At 38.3% G+C, this 15825-nt stretch overlaps 1 protein-coding gene across 5 annotated transcripts in view; it reads right to left on the bottom strand.

Moving 5' to 3' along the window:
* LOC121369061 (misshapen-like kinase 1) overlaps positions 1-15825 on the bottom strand; it is a 170078-nt gene that overhangs the window by 32295 nt on the left and 121958 nt on the right. For 4 of the 5 annotated variants that reach the window (XR_005957556.1, XM_041493909.1, XM_041493893.1 and 1 more), the window contains 3 exons: positions 7268-7418; positions 3479-3606; positions 1-238 (listed from right to left, as the gene is read on the bottom strand). Coding sequence is in view for 4 of the 5 variants with exons in the window: in XM_041493909.1 (XP_041349843.1) it covers positions 1-238; positions 3479-3606; positions 7268-7418 (517 nt within the window). In the remaining variant the exon portion in view is untranslated. The remainder of the gene's footprint in view (positions 239-3478; positions 3607-7267; positions 7419-15825) is intronic. The other variant, XM_041493900.1, reaches the window with a different exon arrangement.

Here is a 15825-nt window from a genome sequence, read left to right as displayed (position 1 = left end):
CCCACAAAGCCGCGCACAAGATGTCGGATCCGAATCGTTTCTTGTATTTGCGAATCTCCGGCGTGTCTCCCGTCGTCTCCGTCGTCTGTGAGGGCGTCACATTCACGTTGATCTGTGACCCGCGCCGAGACTGCTGGGATATCGAGTCTACCGTTGTTCCGCTGGCGGCGCCGAAACCAAACGCCGAGAATGAACGCTGATGCCGCATCGACGGTTGTTTGCTGACAGCCTGTCGATACTAGAAAAATATAGTGGCGGACACAGTTAATGTGCTACCTTCACCCGCCCACGGAAAAACCCAACACCAGTGCACTTTCACTTTACAACCAGCTACGAAACAACGCCGAAGAAAACCACCAACCACATCACTTGAGAGGATGATCATATGTATATCAATAGTTTTTGTAATGGATGTATGACTGCACTTGGTAGTGTTGTGGTTAAGCCATACGACATAAGGCTGGTAGGTACTGGGTTTGCAGCCCGGTACCGGCTCCCACCCAAAGCAAGTTTTAGCGACTTTGTGTGTATAGGTGTACAACCACTACACCGACTTCTCTCTCATTAAGGACTAACCACTAACCCAGTGTCCTGCATAGACAGCCCAAATAGCCAAGGTGTGTGTGCCCAGAAAAGCGTGCTTAAACCTTAATTGGATATAAGCATGAAAATAAGTTGCAATGAATAAATTCATGCATGTACATGTAGATAGATATAGATATCTACTGTGTATTTTGAAAGTAAGGCTTGGAAATAGCTTGTAATTTAGTTTTTTGAAAAGATGCTTAGAAAATTAAATTTTTCTTCTCTCTTTCTCTTTTTGTGTTGAAAACCACTTTTTCTTCTTCTTTTTTTTGAAATCCAGAATTTTAGTTTTTTTTAGTGTTTGTGTTTTTTGGCAACATGCAGGTTTAATAGAAATATCCACTCCCAACATTCACAAGATTAAAAATGACAATTTCATGCAATTAGAAACAGACAAATAATAATAATGGTTTCTATTCACACAATACGTAACAAACCTTTATACATGTACATGAATGGCATAATTATATAAGTAAAGACAATCTGAACATGAATGTACTATAAGACTTGATTTATGATACTCAAAGCAAATAAGTTTAACATTTCACTTTAAACATGCAAGTCTATGTAGAATCAATGTCAAAATGAATAGGTCTAGGCAAATACTTGGTTAATACAGGTTTTTAAAATTTGGAAAAAACCCAGTGATATAGTACAATTTCAAAGCAAAATCTGTTTTGTTTAACGACACTACTAGAGCAATTGATTAATTAATCATCAGCTATTGGAAGGAAGGAAATGGTTTATTTAATGCTGCACTCAACACATTTTATTTATGGTTACATGGCATCGGACATATGGTTAAGGATCACACAGATATTAAGGTAGGAAAGCTGCTGTTGCCACTTCATGCGCTACTCTTTTCGATTAGCAGGCCGGGATCTTTAATATGCACTTTCCCACAGACAAGACAACACATACCACTGCCTTTGATATACCAGTTGTGTGGCACTGGATGGAAAGGAAGAAAAGAGAAACTCAATCCAAGAGTGCCCCCCGACCAAATCTGAAACCTATGTAATGTCACATGATTGGGAGGCAACTGTAGCTTTAGTATAGTGATAATAATAATAATAATACAAAAATGTAGCCCAGTGGGGTAAAGTGCTAGCCTAATGCGTGATCAGTTTGGGATCAATCCCCGTTGGTGGACTCATTGGGCTATTTCACGTTACAGCCAGTGCACCACGACTGGTGTATCAAAGGCTGTGGTATGTGCTATCCTGTCTTTGGGATGGTACATATGAAAGATCCCTTGCTACTAATGAAAACTGCAGTGGGTTTCCTTTCTCTAAGACTATATGTCAAAATTACCAAATGTTTGACATCCAATAGCCGATGATTTATACATCTACATGGTCCAGTGGTGTCGTTAAACAAAAAAAACCATTAATAACACAAAATATTGCTTTAAAATACAGAAATAAAATAAAAACACAAATCCACACAACAAACACATCCATGCAAATAAAACAAAAAAGTACCAAAATATCCAATGAGCTCAAAACGTCTCCCATACTGTATGTATTTTGTCCATAAAACAGAACATTAGTTTTGTCATGCATGTACACAACATCAATGCTTAGAAAACACAGCAGCTGAAATTAACACCTGGTCTTGATATAGTTTTATTTTATATAAATGAAGATGCAGTTTATCCCAAGTTGAAGGTCATTCACACAACAAAATAAATGAGTAACCTCACATTTCAAATAAAAATGTGCAGAAAATTCAGGCTTTTTCTTCTTCTTTTTTTCTCTTTTAATATTTTCAAATGGTTATTGACCACTCTATCCATGATGACTTACCTGGATTCAACAACCCATCCCATAAATTCATCTACTGAAATAGTTATCATAAATATTTTATTTACTTGTAATGAAAATCTTTTCTTTTTAAAGCTGTAAAAATCATGAAATAAGCTCTTTTTATAATGAAGATATTTAAAACAGGAGTTAAAATTACAGGAATCAGAATTTTTTTTTTTTTAGTCCAATTTAGTAAAAAGAGTTATTTCCCTTTACTCAAAGTGCAAAAACAAAATTGAAATGGTTTCTGAAACGACTGACAATTAATTTTAAATTGAGTTTGTATCAGCGTAGTTCACCAACCAACGACAAATGAGGACTTATTTCTAATTAGCAGCAAAGAATCTTTTATATGCACTTTCCCTACAAACAGGACAGCACATTCCATGTCTCAGAGTGTGCTGCTTGTGAATGGACTAACCTTATCAAAGCTAGCTCTGGTACTCGACAACTGGGAATTTTAAAAACAAAAGGCAAATTTTATTTATTTTAATTTGGCAAAATAATTTTAAATAATGGTTTATGTAATTTTTTCTGCTTAATACATAATTTGGCAAACTTTTCTGCTTTCTCAAAGCTATGAATGAATGCTCTACCACTGTTACATGCCACATGGAGGACAAGACATACCATGACATTACAAATGGCTGTACTGTGCATGTGACATGTGTGTTACGCATGTCCAGACTAACCTCATCTTACTACCCACCGTAACTCAGCCGAATGAATGCTCTACCACTGGTATCTGCCACTGGGAGGACAGCACATACCATGACATTACAAACGGCTGTACTATGCATGTGACGTGTGTTACGCATGACCAGACTAACCTCATCTTACTAACCACCCAACTCAGGAGAATGAATGCTTTACCACTGGGAGGACAGCACATACCATGATATTACAAAATGCTGTACTGTGCATGTGATGTGTGTGTTACGCATGACCAGACTAACCGTATCTTACTACCCACCGCAACTCAGGCGAATGAATGCTCTACCACTGGTATCTGCCACAGGCAGGACAACACATACCATGACATTACAAACGGCTGTACTGTGCATGTGACGTGTGACCAGACTAACCTCATCTGACGTGGTCTTGTCCTGGGGCCGCTGTGGCGTTGGGGGGGATCTCGACTGTGGTGGGGTGTGTGGAGGAAGCAAGTCGGGCAGCACGCTGCTGCTGGCGCTGTGTCGTGGAGACCGCACACCTGCAACAACAAAACACGAATAGAACATCATCTCAAACACAGGGCAATCATACCAGATACACGTATAATTAACACCTTGTAAATGGTTGGTTAAAGTTAAAAGTTTTGTTTTGTTGAGCACATTGATATATTAATCATCGGCTATTCAACCCCTACAGTTGCCCACGGCAATCGGCAATGCCGTGGAGTTGTTAGTTAACCACGGCACCTTTTTGCCTTGGACTATATTCAGGGTTTTTTTCCAATGGCAAGTGTTTTTGCCTTGGACTATATTCAGGTTTTTTTCCAATGGCAAGTGTTTTTGCCTTGACTATATTCTGGGTTTTTTTCAATGGCAAGTGTTTTTGCCTTGGACTATATTCAGGGTTTTTTTCCAATGGCAAGTGTTTCTGCCTTGGACTATATTCAGGGTTTTTTTCCAATGGCAAGTGTTTTTGCCTTGGACTATATTCAGGGTTTTTTTCCAATGGCAAGTGTTTTTGCCTTGGACTATATTCAGGGGGTTTTTTTCAATGGCAAGTGTTTTTGCCTTGACTATATTCTGGGTTTTTTTCAATGGCAAGTGTTTTTGCCTTGGACTATATTCAGGTGTTTTTTTCCAATGGCAAGTGTTTTTGCCTTGGACTATATTCAGGTTTTTTTTCAATGGCAAGTGTTTTTGCCTTGGACATTTTCTTAATTGCAGGGCTTGGCTATTGGATGACAAACATTTGGTAATTTTGACATATAGTCTTACAGGGGAAAGCCGCTACCTTTTTCTATTAGTAGCAAAGGATCTTTTATATGCACCATGCCAGACAGGGTAGCACATACCAGTCGTGGTGCATTGGCTGGAACGAGAAATAGCACACCCCGATGGGGATCAATCCCAGACTGACAGCGCATCAAGCGAGCGCTTTACCACTGAAGTACGTCCCACCATCAAACCTGTTATAATGAACACACTGTAAAGGCTTTAAGCTAGATGCCATCCCATGCTCACAATATTTCTAACAATTTGGAAAATTTAGTCAAAACATCTGTGGGGCAATTCTGGCTGTGGTCACAATTTGTTTTGTATAACACCACTAAAGAAACATTATTTATTAATAAATTCTGACAGTCTTCAGAGAAAACCTGCTACATGTTTTCTCATCAGCTGCTAAAGATATTTTATATGCAGTTCAGCTAAGACAGAACTGCACATACCACAATCTTTGAAATACCAACCATGGAGAACTGGTTGGGATGGTAAAACCCCTCAGTGTTTAACCAGGAGCTGTTCCAGAGTAGGATCATAATGAGGGTGGGTGGGGGTGTAAATAGGAGACAGCTTTATTTTACATACCCAACAGGCACAAAATAAAGAGTTATTCAAACGAAGAACTCACTGGGAAGAGAAAATAAGAGGCATACCAACAAGACGTAAAATAATAATCACACTGCCCTCCTAGCACTCTCCCTAACAATGCAATCAACTTTGGAGCAACCCGATATGTATGTGCATAAGCAATGGAATATAACAGATATTGGGGGGTGAGTGGGAGGTAAGGGGAGTGGGCAGTTCAGAGATAACTCTGGGTGAGCAAAACATTTTGCCAAATTGTGTATTAAACTTTAAAAATGGCGGAATTCAACGAGTTGTGTTCTAAAAAATGTCAATTATTACATGAAATTATTTTGCCAAATTAAAATAAAATTCACCAAGTGGGGGTGGGTGTGGATGCATTATTCTGAGGTGGGGGGGGGGCAGTGTCTTCTCGTCTCACCTCCGCATGACAAAAACTGAGGGGAGTGATTAATTGCTCCCCTAACTTATCTATTTAAGATGCTACCATACTGACACCCCCCCACCCCCCCCATGGATTTAAAAAAAGTATTTTGGCATCTTTGCTGTGTGGGATATGCCATTATTTATTCTTACACGTGTTTTGTCTACCCTTTAAGACAGGTATGGCTCTAATCATATTGCCGAATTCCTGCCTCCGTCTCACCACAGAACCCTTAAGACTGCACAACTGATTAGTGGTTAAGTGTTTAAATTAAATTTCCTGTGTTGTTGTTTGATGTACTGGTGCCGGCAGAGCAGGGAAGAAGCCACTAATGTGCTCATTAGTGGCCCATTCAACCGACCCCGACACCGTTTTCGCCATCTAGCATATGTTCTCACTTAATATATACGTACACCTCAAAAGACTTTAGAAGGTATTGCATATGAGAGGGTGTCCATGAAGTCAATTTGCCAAGAGAGGTGGAAAGGGAGGTTTGCACGTCATGCACAAGCTGTTGGGGGAGTTGTAGAGTACATACTAAAAAAAACCCACAACCCCCCCCCAAAAAAAAAACCCAAACAATTTAAGTGTGCCAAAATAAGGTCCTACTAATACTAATAACTTGGAAGAGGTTCAGTGCTACAACTGAAATACCTCAAGTCAGTGCCCTACCAACTGAGCCAACACACCCACCCTCACCCCACCCAGCCCCATGTCTGTCCTGGAGGGGTGTGACTGAAAAAGGAAGGAAGGAAATGGTTTATTTAATGACAGACTCAACACATTTTACTTATGGTCATATAGCATCAGACATATGGTTAAGGACCACACAGATATCGAGAGAGGAAACCCGCTGTCGCCAGTTCATGAGCTACTCTTTTTGATTAGCAGCAAGGGATCTTTTATATGCACCATCCCACAGGCAGGACAGTACATACCACAGCCTTTGTTACACCAGTTGTGGAGCACTGGCTGGAACGAGAAATAGCCCAATGGGTTCACCGACGGGGATCAATCACAGACCGACCGCGCATCAAGCTAACGCTATACCACTGGGCTACGTCCCACCCCGTGACTGAACCCCCCCCCCCCCCAATGCTTAAACCTTAATAAAATCTAAACAAGGGACAATTTGATTTTGCAAACTTTGATTAGCGATGACTGCTAAGTTAAAAACGATTAGCAACCAGTATTTAATGTTTTAGAATATGTAGTAATCTCTGAAACTTGCAGAGTGAATTGCGATGCAGTACTGAACAAAATGTTCACTTGTAACTGAATATATTTACAATGCTGAAACACCTGTTTTTAAGAAAAACAACTGGCCTCGGTGGTGTCATGGTTAAGCAATCGGCTGGTAGGTACAGGGTTCGCAGCCCGGTACTGGCTCCCACCCAGAGCAAGTTTTAATGACTCAATGGGTAGGTGTAAGACCACTACACCCTCTTCTAACCACTAACAACTAACTCACTGTCATGGACAAACAACCCAGATAGCTGAGGTGTGTGCCCAAGACAGATTGCTTGAACCTTAATTGGATATAAGCACGAAAATAAATAAAAGAAAGAAATAAATAAAAGAAATAAATAAAAGAAAGAAAGAAAGAAAGAAAAAGAAAAAAAAAAAAAAAAAAAAAAAAAAAAAAAAAGAAAGAAAGAAATAAAAGAAAGAAATAAATAAAAGAAAGAAAGAAAGAAAGAAAGAAAGAAAAGAAAGAAAAGAAATAAAAAGAAAGAAAGAAAGAAAGAAAGAAATAAATAAATAAAAAAAAGAAAGAAAGAAAGAAAGAAAAGAAAGAAAGAAAGAAATAAAAGAAAAACAAGCTTTGTAACTTTGGCCTGGACTGGGGTTTTTTGGGGGCCCAAACTGGGTTTTTAATTTTTTTTTTTTTTTAAAGTTTCTGTGATTACCTAAAGCGCCTGGTGCTGACAGGTTGGAGGACCCAGACTGTGTACGGTGTATGTGCTGTAGTGGGGGCTTGGCGCTGTTCCGCGCCGGCTCGCGGTCGATACGACGGTCCTTGTACCTCTCCGCTTCCTGAAACGCTGGGTCAGACTTATTCTGCAAAACACGAAGCAGAGACAGACATCAAAATTGTGTTTGAAAAAATATATAGGAATTAAAATTACCAGGAAGATAAAAAAAATGCATAAAACAGTCTTGAAAGATACCTGTAAAACAAGAAGTGGAGACAAACATTACAATTGTGTCGTTTTTATATTAAAAGCAGGAATTAAAATTACCATAAAGATATAAAAAGAAAAATCTGAAAACTTTGGAAGTCTTGAAACATACCTGTAAAGAGTGGAGTTCTTAAAAGAAAAAAAAGGATAGGAACAGTTTTTGGGTTCAAAACAAACTGAAACTTTGTAAAGTCTGGAAAGTGGCTGAAAAAAAAGTTACAGTTTGTTTTGTTTAACGACACCACTAGAGCACATCGATTTATTCATAATCAGCTACCGCATGTCAAACATTTGGTAATTTATATATATATATATATATTCTTGGAGAGGAAACCCTCCACATTTTTTCATTAGGAGCAAGGGACCTTTTATACATCACCACTGAAAATGACCTTCATACACTGTAGTAAACAAAATTGTAAAATAAATTTTAGATATATGTAAATATTGAATGTGGACAAACAAAGATCTGTACACATGTGAAAACACCTGATTTTATTGTAAATTATCACTATACATGGCAGTTTAACAAAGTAACACAGCACTATGGGGTAAATACGTTTTGTAAATTCAGCTCTTATGTAAGACATTAGAGAAGGAAACTGATCTTGTCAGTGAGTCAAGACACCTAACATGCTTGCTGATTAACCAGAGTGCCAGAGAATTGTAGTCTCCTTCCTTTCTTTTAAACACCTCAGTGAGCATCTCAGACCCCCTTTAAACCAAAATGATGTCACTTTTGTTCTACATCAAAGCCACACCACATCTCTCTGTGATTCAAAACATTGTGTCTAAACTTGCCAGGAAGTGAACCCATATACATGCACCCATGGTGAAAGATCACAAGATGGCTTTCGTTTTTAAACCCAAGTGTTGTCACACTTCAGCCAGAGCATACTGGTACTTAGTGAAGATGGGCTTCAGATGGATGAACCCGATGGTTTCTTAGATGGTACAGCATCTTTAATATTCATCTGTCAACAGAGACGAGCAGATCAAACAAGCAACAAAAAAAACCCAACTCATCAAGGGACTCAACAGAAGTCATAGAAAGAGTTAATTATGAAGAGACCCCCCCCCCCCCCCACCCATCTCCCCCAAGAAATTAATCTTGTTTTGAGAACCTGATCTTCATGACAAATAATTTCAAACAAATACAAACATGCTAAATTAAAATAATTGATCATAGTTTGAGTTTCGCAATAGCGGCAATAAATGCATTTAGAGTTTTTAGTTTAATGACACCATTAAACTACATTGATTAAGTAATCGTCAGCTGGTGAATGTTAACCACTTGATAATTCTGACATTTAGTCATCAGGGGAAACTTGCTACATTTTTCAATTAGCACCAAGGGATGTTTTGTAAACACCTGCCCCCCCCCCCCCCCCCCGACAGGACAGCACATACCACAATCTTTGATAAACCAGCTGTGACATATACAGCACTATTACAACCACCAAGATGACCAAAAACATTGAATTGTCCAGAATTGGCAATTTAAACACGAGTTAACCGGTAATGTATAAGTTAACAGTAAAAATGTAACAACTGCAAAACAAAGCGATATCCAGTCAGTCAGGCTAGAGAAAATTGTTGTGTGTTTTTTTTGTGTTTTTTAAAGATGGATCTAATGTTGAAGCTTGACAACAATTTCTCAAGCCAGGACAGAAAATCCGGTCTAGCTTAGACAAGGAGAAACGTCAACTCTCCTTCTCACGCTTTGTAATCCAACCACTTTGTTCTGAATACATTAAAGAATTAGAAATCACATGTTATTGGCATTCGACTTTTCAAACACTCCGCTCTTGATGTGGAGAGAGAGAGAGACAGAGAAAAAAGAATATTAACTAAACTTTCAAAGCACTCTGTTAAAATCCGTCTCAACAAAATGAATCGCCTTTTTTTTTTAAACTGTTTGTTTTTGCCAAATGCATGCTAATTCTTTTGACCATGAAATTGTATGTTTTCTTTGTGTTGAAAAACGATACACATTTGAGAAAAGTGCCATTATCTGTAATCAAATGTAATGACAGCATGTATTGAGCGGCTTTACGATTCAAGGTGTTTTGAATGATGACTAGAGAAATCTATGAATGTTGGAAATGAAATGTTCACTTTATTGATTTATCATTAACACTACAAAACAGAACTTCAAAGTTTTCTAATGGAGTGATTAACGGACATTAATTTATTATTTTTTGATCAGTATATTATTTGTGTACACATAATCTGTGGGATTTCATTAATATTATAGAATGGAATTTTATTGAAATAGTGATTAACGAGCATTATTATTATTATTATTATTTTTAAATCAGCATATCATTTGTGTACATGTGATGTGTGGTTGTTTATTAAATAATGTTATTTTACGTTGCTTGCTGACTATTATTATCCATGCTAAATTTACTAATCATCCATCTGCAAATTTTGCTGCATTCCATGCTTCCACAAATTCCACATTTTGGGTCGGAAATGTAAGATTATGTGGAGGAATTTCAAACTATCTATATTACATTAGTTTTATCATTCTGCCAGAAGCTTAAAGAATTCCTAAAGACAACCAATAAAATTTTAAAAAAAAAGAAAGAAGGAAGAAGAAAACAAGCGGCCTGATATGTTGGAATATCATCTTTACACAGTGACTAATCCCATTACATTTGGTTGGTCGGAGATTTGGAACAACAGCTTGCCATCATCTAAATCACAGTCCATTAAACCTTTCTTTTTTAATTTTCTTTTTTTCTTTTAAATTCAAAAGTTAAAGTAACATTATGAAACCCCAATGTCAATGCCACCAAAACCGTAACAAAGCATCGTGTATGACAATTCCACTTTTCCAGTATTCCAACTTGTTTTCACCGATAATCTATCATTAAACTGACAGTTCAAATTCACTTTCCATGCATTATGCAAACAGCTGCTCTCTTTTTTTTTAATCAAACTTTGGCCCCATCCACAATCCCGTTTCCTTGTCGGAGGGCAGCAGACATCTTAAATTTGATCCTGGCGCACTCTTTACTGCCCCTGCTGCAAGATTGTGCAAACAACATCAATTTTAATCTAGCAAAGAGCCTCTCCACTGACACAAGGCAATTAAATCACTTGTGTGCACACGCAAAAAAAGATGAACAATGTAATTTAAATAGTGCAAAAGTGAGAGAATTGTTGGCAGAGTTAATGTGAAGTGATCCCTTTCTGGTGCTATGGCCATCGTCCTGTGTTATGAGTCAGACCGGAATGCATGCGTTGTTCGGATGTGAAAATATTACCATAAATTAAACTGACACCTGATACTCCCGATAGCCGGTCTGCCACAAAGACAATAAGCAATTTCTTCACACTGGTGTGCCATTAACACCACATAGATACAACGTTGTCCATTTTCTTTAACAAATCAATAATGGCTAGTGTATATACATGGCTAGATCCAGCAATTTCCATAAAAGCCATTATACATGCCACTGACAAACCAAAAGGCCAATGTGTTTCGATTCACTTTCAGGCTTTCTGCCAGAAAATACATGTAATTTGAGGGTTTGTAACTAAAACAAAATGGACCATATAAATACCGCTATTGGTGGTGATGGGATTGAAATCTTTTAAAACCCGACTTAGCATTCCATGTACTTCAACAATTTTTAAACAGCAGTTCTCTTACTAAAATCTTTCCAAAAATCATAAAAATGTATTCATAATATCCAAGATTTTTGGGTACGTAATTTTACCCTCTGTACCCTCGGAGACGAATCCTGACTTTTGATTTAGTGATTTCTAATTGTAGACTCACCAAATTCAGTTACAAAATGTTTCAATACAGCTTCAAATCCAATCTACCTAATATATATATATATATCATTAAAAGTGTATGTTTATCTCTACATGACAGGCTTGTTTCGTGAGAGAGTTGAATTGCTCTCACTCATCAGATGCAGATTTAATTACACCGTCAACGGAAAGCTGATGACGTAATGGACTCTGTGACGTCGAGGTTACGTCACTATGCAGGTCTATAGGTGATGTGTGGTATGCGCACAGAAGGTATTTGCGTCTGTGTCGACATGCTGATACGAGTTCATTCTTGGAGTTTAGTGTGCTGGTTTCAGGTTTATACATTATGAACAGTTTTTCCTTCAGGCAGAGGTTACATCTTTTTGCTCGCTGGAGAGTATGGCTTTGCTTTGGATAAAATTTTCCACTTAATGGTGTATGGGGTGAATCTATCCTTCAGTGTCCAAATGTACTGACTTAGCGCTGTTGCGTTCTTCTGTGTTGCGTTTTGAAAACTGCTCGTGTGCGCGGTATATCTCGTCTTAAATGTGTTCTCGGTCAAACCAACGTTATGTTTCTTGCTTGTTGTCATCGAGTGTATTAACGGTAGCTTGATATATTACTCCTTTCTGCAAGCATTTACCCTCAAGTGGACATTCAGCTCTTCGTCTACAGTTGCATTCTCTGGAGGGAACGGCGTCTTTATCTCTGTGTTGTTGAAGTAGAGTTTTGTTATGCGCTGAAATTATTTTCCCAACATTAGGCATGCAGCTATAGCTAATTTTAACAGTGTTTCGATTTATAATTTTGTGGAGAGGGTTGCTTTTGGGAAAGCACTCATCGAGTAATCTGAGGAACTGGTTACCTATGTTGGTTTTTACGTTGGAGCTATATGGTGGGTTGTCCAAGGTGATGTTCCTATTGTGGTTGTTTCTGCGTCTGCTGTTTTCTGCTGTTGGGGTGTATTTGAGGTTATAGTTATATCCGCTCTTGAGTAAGGCTTCCTTATATGGGCGTTTCGCTTCTTCAAAGATGCACTCATTCGAAGATATATCAGAAAGTCTTTTATTTATTGTTTTTGGTATACTGCGGATGATATTTGGAGGGTGGTTGCTCTTGTTGTGGATGTATAAAGGTGTGTTGTTTGGTTTCATATAGGGTTTCACTGAGCTCTTTTCAAGATCTAGAGTTACATCTAAGTAATCTACAGATTTTTTGTTGGCGACTATGGTGATCTTGAGTTTATGGTTTGCAAATATCTTTTTTGATTATCTCTATGGTTCTCGGTGACTCATTGAATGCGGCTAGGCCATCGTCGCGATATAGTCCTATATTGTTGCCGTATTTGGCTTGTAGTTCTGAAAGAAGAAAGAGCCCGACAATTTCGCAAATTTCTGCTCCATCATAACTACCCATAGTTACATCAAACCGTGATTGTTTGCCTCTTTTGCACCATGCTTTGCTGTTGTTAAATAGCAGTGAATTTCATGCTTTTTATATATATATATATATATATATATATATATATATATATATATATATATATATATATATATATATATATATATATATATATATATATATATATATGTAGATATTTTCAATTCATTATGACAGGACCGGCCTCGGTGGCATCATGGTTAGGCCATCCGTCTACAGGCTGGTAGGTGCTGGGTTCGGATCCCAGTCAAGGCATGGGATTTTTAATCCAGATACCGACTCCAAACCCTGAGTGAGTGCTCCGCAAGGCTCAATGGGTAGGTGTAAACCACTTGCACCGACCAGTGCTCCACAACTGGTGTAACAAAGGCCATGGTTTGTGCTATCCTGCCTGTGGGAAGTGCAAATAAAAGATCCCTTGCTGCTAATCGGAAAGAGTAGCCCATGTAGTGGCGACAGCGGGTTTCCTCTCAAAATCTGTGTGGTCCTTAACCATATGTCTGACACCATATAACCGTAAATAAAATGTGTTGAGTGCGTCATTAAATAAAACATTTCTTTCTTTCGTTATGACAGGATGTATTTCGTAATATGTCAATGGTCAGTGACACAAGACTGTTCAGCTTGGTTCCAGTTGCGTATATATAATGAATGAATGAATGAATGTTTAACAATCCCACAGCACAAAAATACATATCGGCTACTGGGTGACAGAAAAGGAAAGTATATGGAAATATTATTTACTTATGGGAAAATACATTTTAAACTTTGGCAGTATGGTGGGTGCACAACTCGTACACATATTTATCATGCATTAATACCTTAAAGTTTTTCTTAAAATTCATAACTACAAACACCAGGATGACCAGATTTGACAAAAATTTGATTTAAGCTAAGGTTGTAAGTTATGAGTCAATTACAAAAAAGCTGTAATAACCAAAATTATTTTACACAGTTTAATAACTAAGTTAAAGTTTATTTTGTTTAACGACACCACTAGAGCACATCGATTTATTAATCATCAGCTATTGGATGTCAAACATATAGTAACTGCGACATGTAGTCTTAGAAAGGAAACCTGCTACATTTTTCCATTGGTAACAAGGAATCTTTTATATGCACCATCCCACAGACAGGATAGCACATAACCACAGCCTTTGATATACCAGTCGTGGAGCACTGGCTGGTACGAGAAATAGCCCAATGGGCCCACCAATGGGGATCGATCCCAAACCGACCACGTATCAAGTGAGCACTTTACCACTGGGCTACGTCTTGTCCCTTAATAACTAAAAATCATTGCTTTAAACAATGTGGCAAAATGCTGACATTCTTGTTAGAGAAGTCGTGCATGTCAAGTGTCTTTTGCCGAGCGCACCCACGTGCCTGCACATGGTGATTCTCGCGAGATGAATCAATATTAGCCCACAATTCGAGATTACATCTTGCTGACGCTCAACGGCCGCAGATTTAAAGATGTTATTGTTTCCCAACTCAGGTTTCATTTCCTGGCGGGAACGCTGTCTTCCGCGATTATTTTTTTAAACCTGTGAGCGAAAAAACGTAATTACGATTTTGATTAAGGGTCTAATTAAATCGCACATGACTCACACAGTGTGGAAGGACACTTGGCTGTTGTCATCTCGCTGGTGCCAGATTAATAAAAAAAATAAAAATAAAAAAAAGACGAAAAGGAAAAAAAAAAAAAAACAATTGTTAAAAGGAAGACAGAAGTGCAAATCATCACTTGGGGTTTACCATAATTTTATTTTTTTTATCAAACTGCAAAAGAACAGGCACAACACATAGACACACAAACCCCCGAAGCAGTTAATTTAGTAATCAATGTCACAGCAGCTGTGGCCCCCCTGTTTTTCAACCTTTTCAGTGAAAAGAGTTGCAAACACAATTGGTGTAATTGGCCTCTGGAAGTTGACATTGATAACTTGATTGTTATGGAATGTGGAAGCAAAAACCATTTCTGCAGACAACAAGAAGAAACGATGAATGGCGCTGGATGCAATTAGTCCAAGGTAACAAGCCGAGACCTAACAAATGACAATCAGGACGCCTCATTAAAACCTGAACAAGCCAGGGCATGCTGCGTCTTCTTTGTTATGTTGGGTTTTTAAGGGTTTTTAAGGGTTTTTTAAAGGTCGTCTTTTTTTTTTAACCATCATTAAAAAAAAACCCCACCAAAAACTCAAACCAGACTAAAATCCAAAGAAGTCCAAGCATTTATGATAAAACCATGAATTAAAGAATCCAAATTCAGAGTTTTTATTATTATTTTTTTATATCATTAATTTGTTTTTAAACATATGTTATATATGAATACACAGGGGTTATAAGTAAGCAATGCAGCAACTAATTAGTCACACAAATGGTCTTCCAACACTTGACTAGGTGACAGGAAGCAGTACAAACTGCTAACAGTGTATCAGAGTATACAGTGTATCAGATTATACAGTGTATCAGATTATACAGTGTATCAGAGTATACAGTGTATTAGTGTACCAGAGTATCAGTGTATCAGAGTATACAGTGTATCAGAGTATACAGTGTCTCGTCTGTGGGAGCTTACTAAAAGAACACTTGTTGCCCCCCCCCCCCCCCCCCCCCCCCCCCCCCCCCCCCCCCCCCCCCCCCCCCCCCCCCCCCCCCCCCCCCCCCCCCCCGTAAAAGAACACTTGTTGCCCCCCCCCCCCCCCCCCCCCCAAATAAAATAAATCAATTTGTCTCCCTGGAGATGGTTTGTAAACACTATATGGCACCACTACTGCCCCAACTTCGCATCCCTACAAAAAACCCCCACTACAACCCACAACAAAAAACAACAATCACCATGTTAATAATGCAAAAAAATCCATTGCCGTCACATAGGTTACTCTTGTAAATTAGGAGCAAGAGAACTTTTATATGCATGAATGAATGAATGAATTATTGATATAACTATGTAAAACCAGTTTATGTGCAGTTAAAATTACAAAGGACAGCACATACCACAGATCAACCAATCATGGAGTACCGATTAGGAAAAGCAACAACCAAGTGGGTCCACCAAGGGAGAT

The sequence above is a fragment of the Gigantopelta aegis genome, chromosome 1, assembly GCF_016097555.1.
Source record: "Gigantopelta aegis isolate Gae_Host chromosome 1, Gae_host_genome, whole genome shotgun sequence".
Classification (NCBI taxonomy): Eukaryota; Metazoa; Mollusca; class Gastropoda; order Neomphalida; family Peltospiridae; genus Gigantopelta; species Gigantopelta aegis.
The sequence above is the reverse complement of the archived record's forward strand: the minus strand, read 5'-3'. Positions and strand labels throughout refer to the sequence as shown.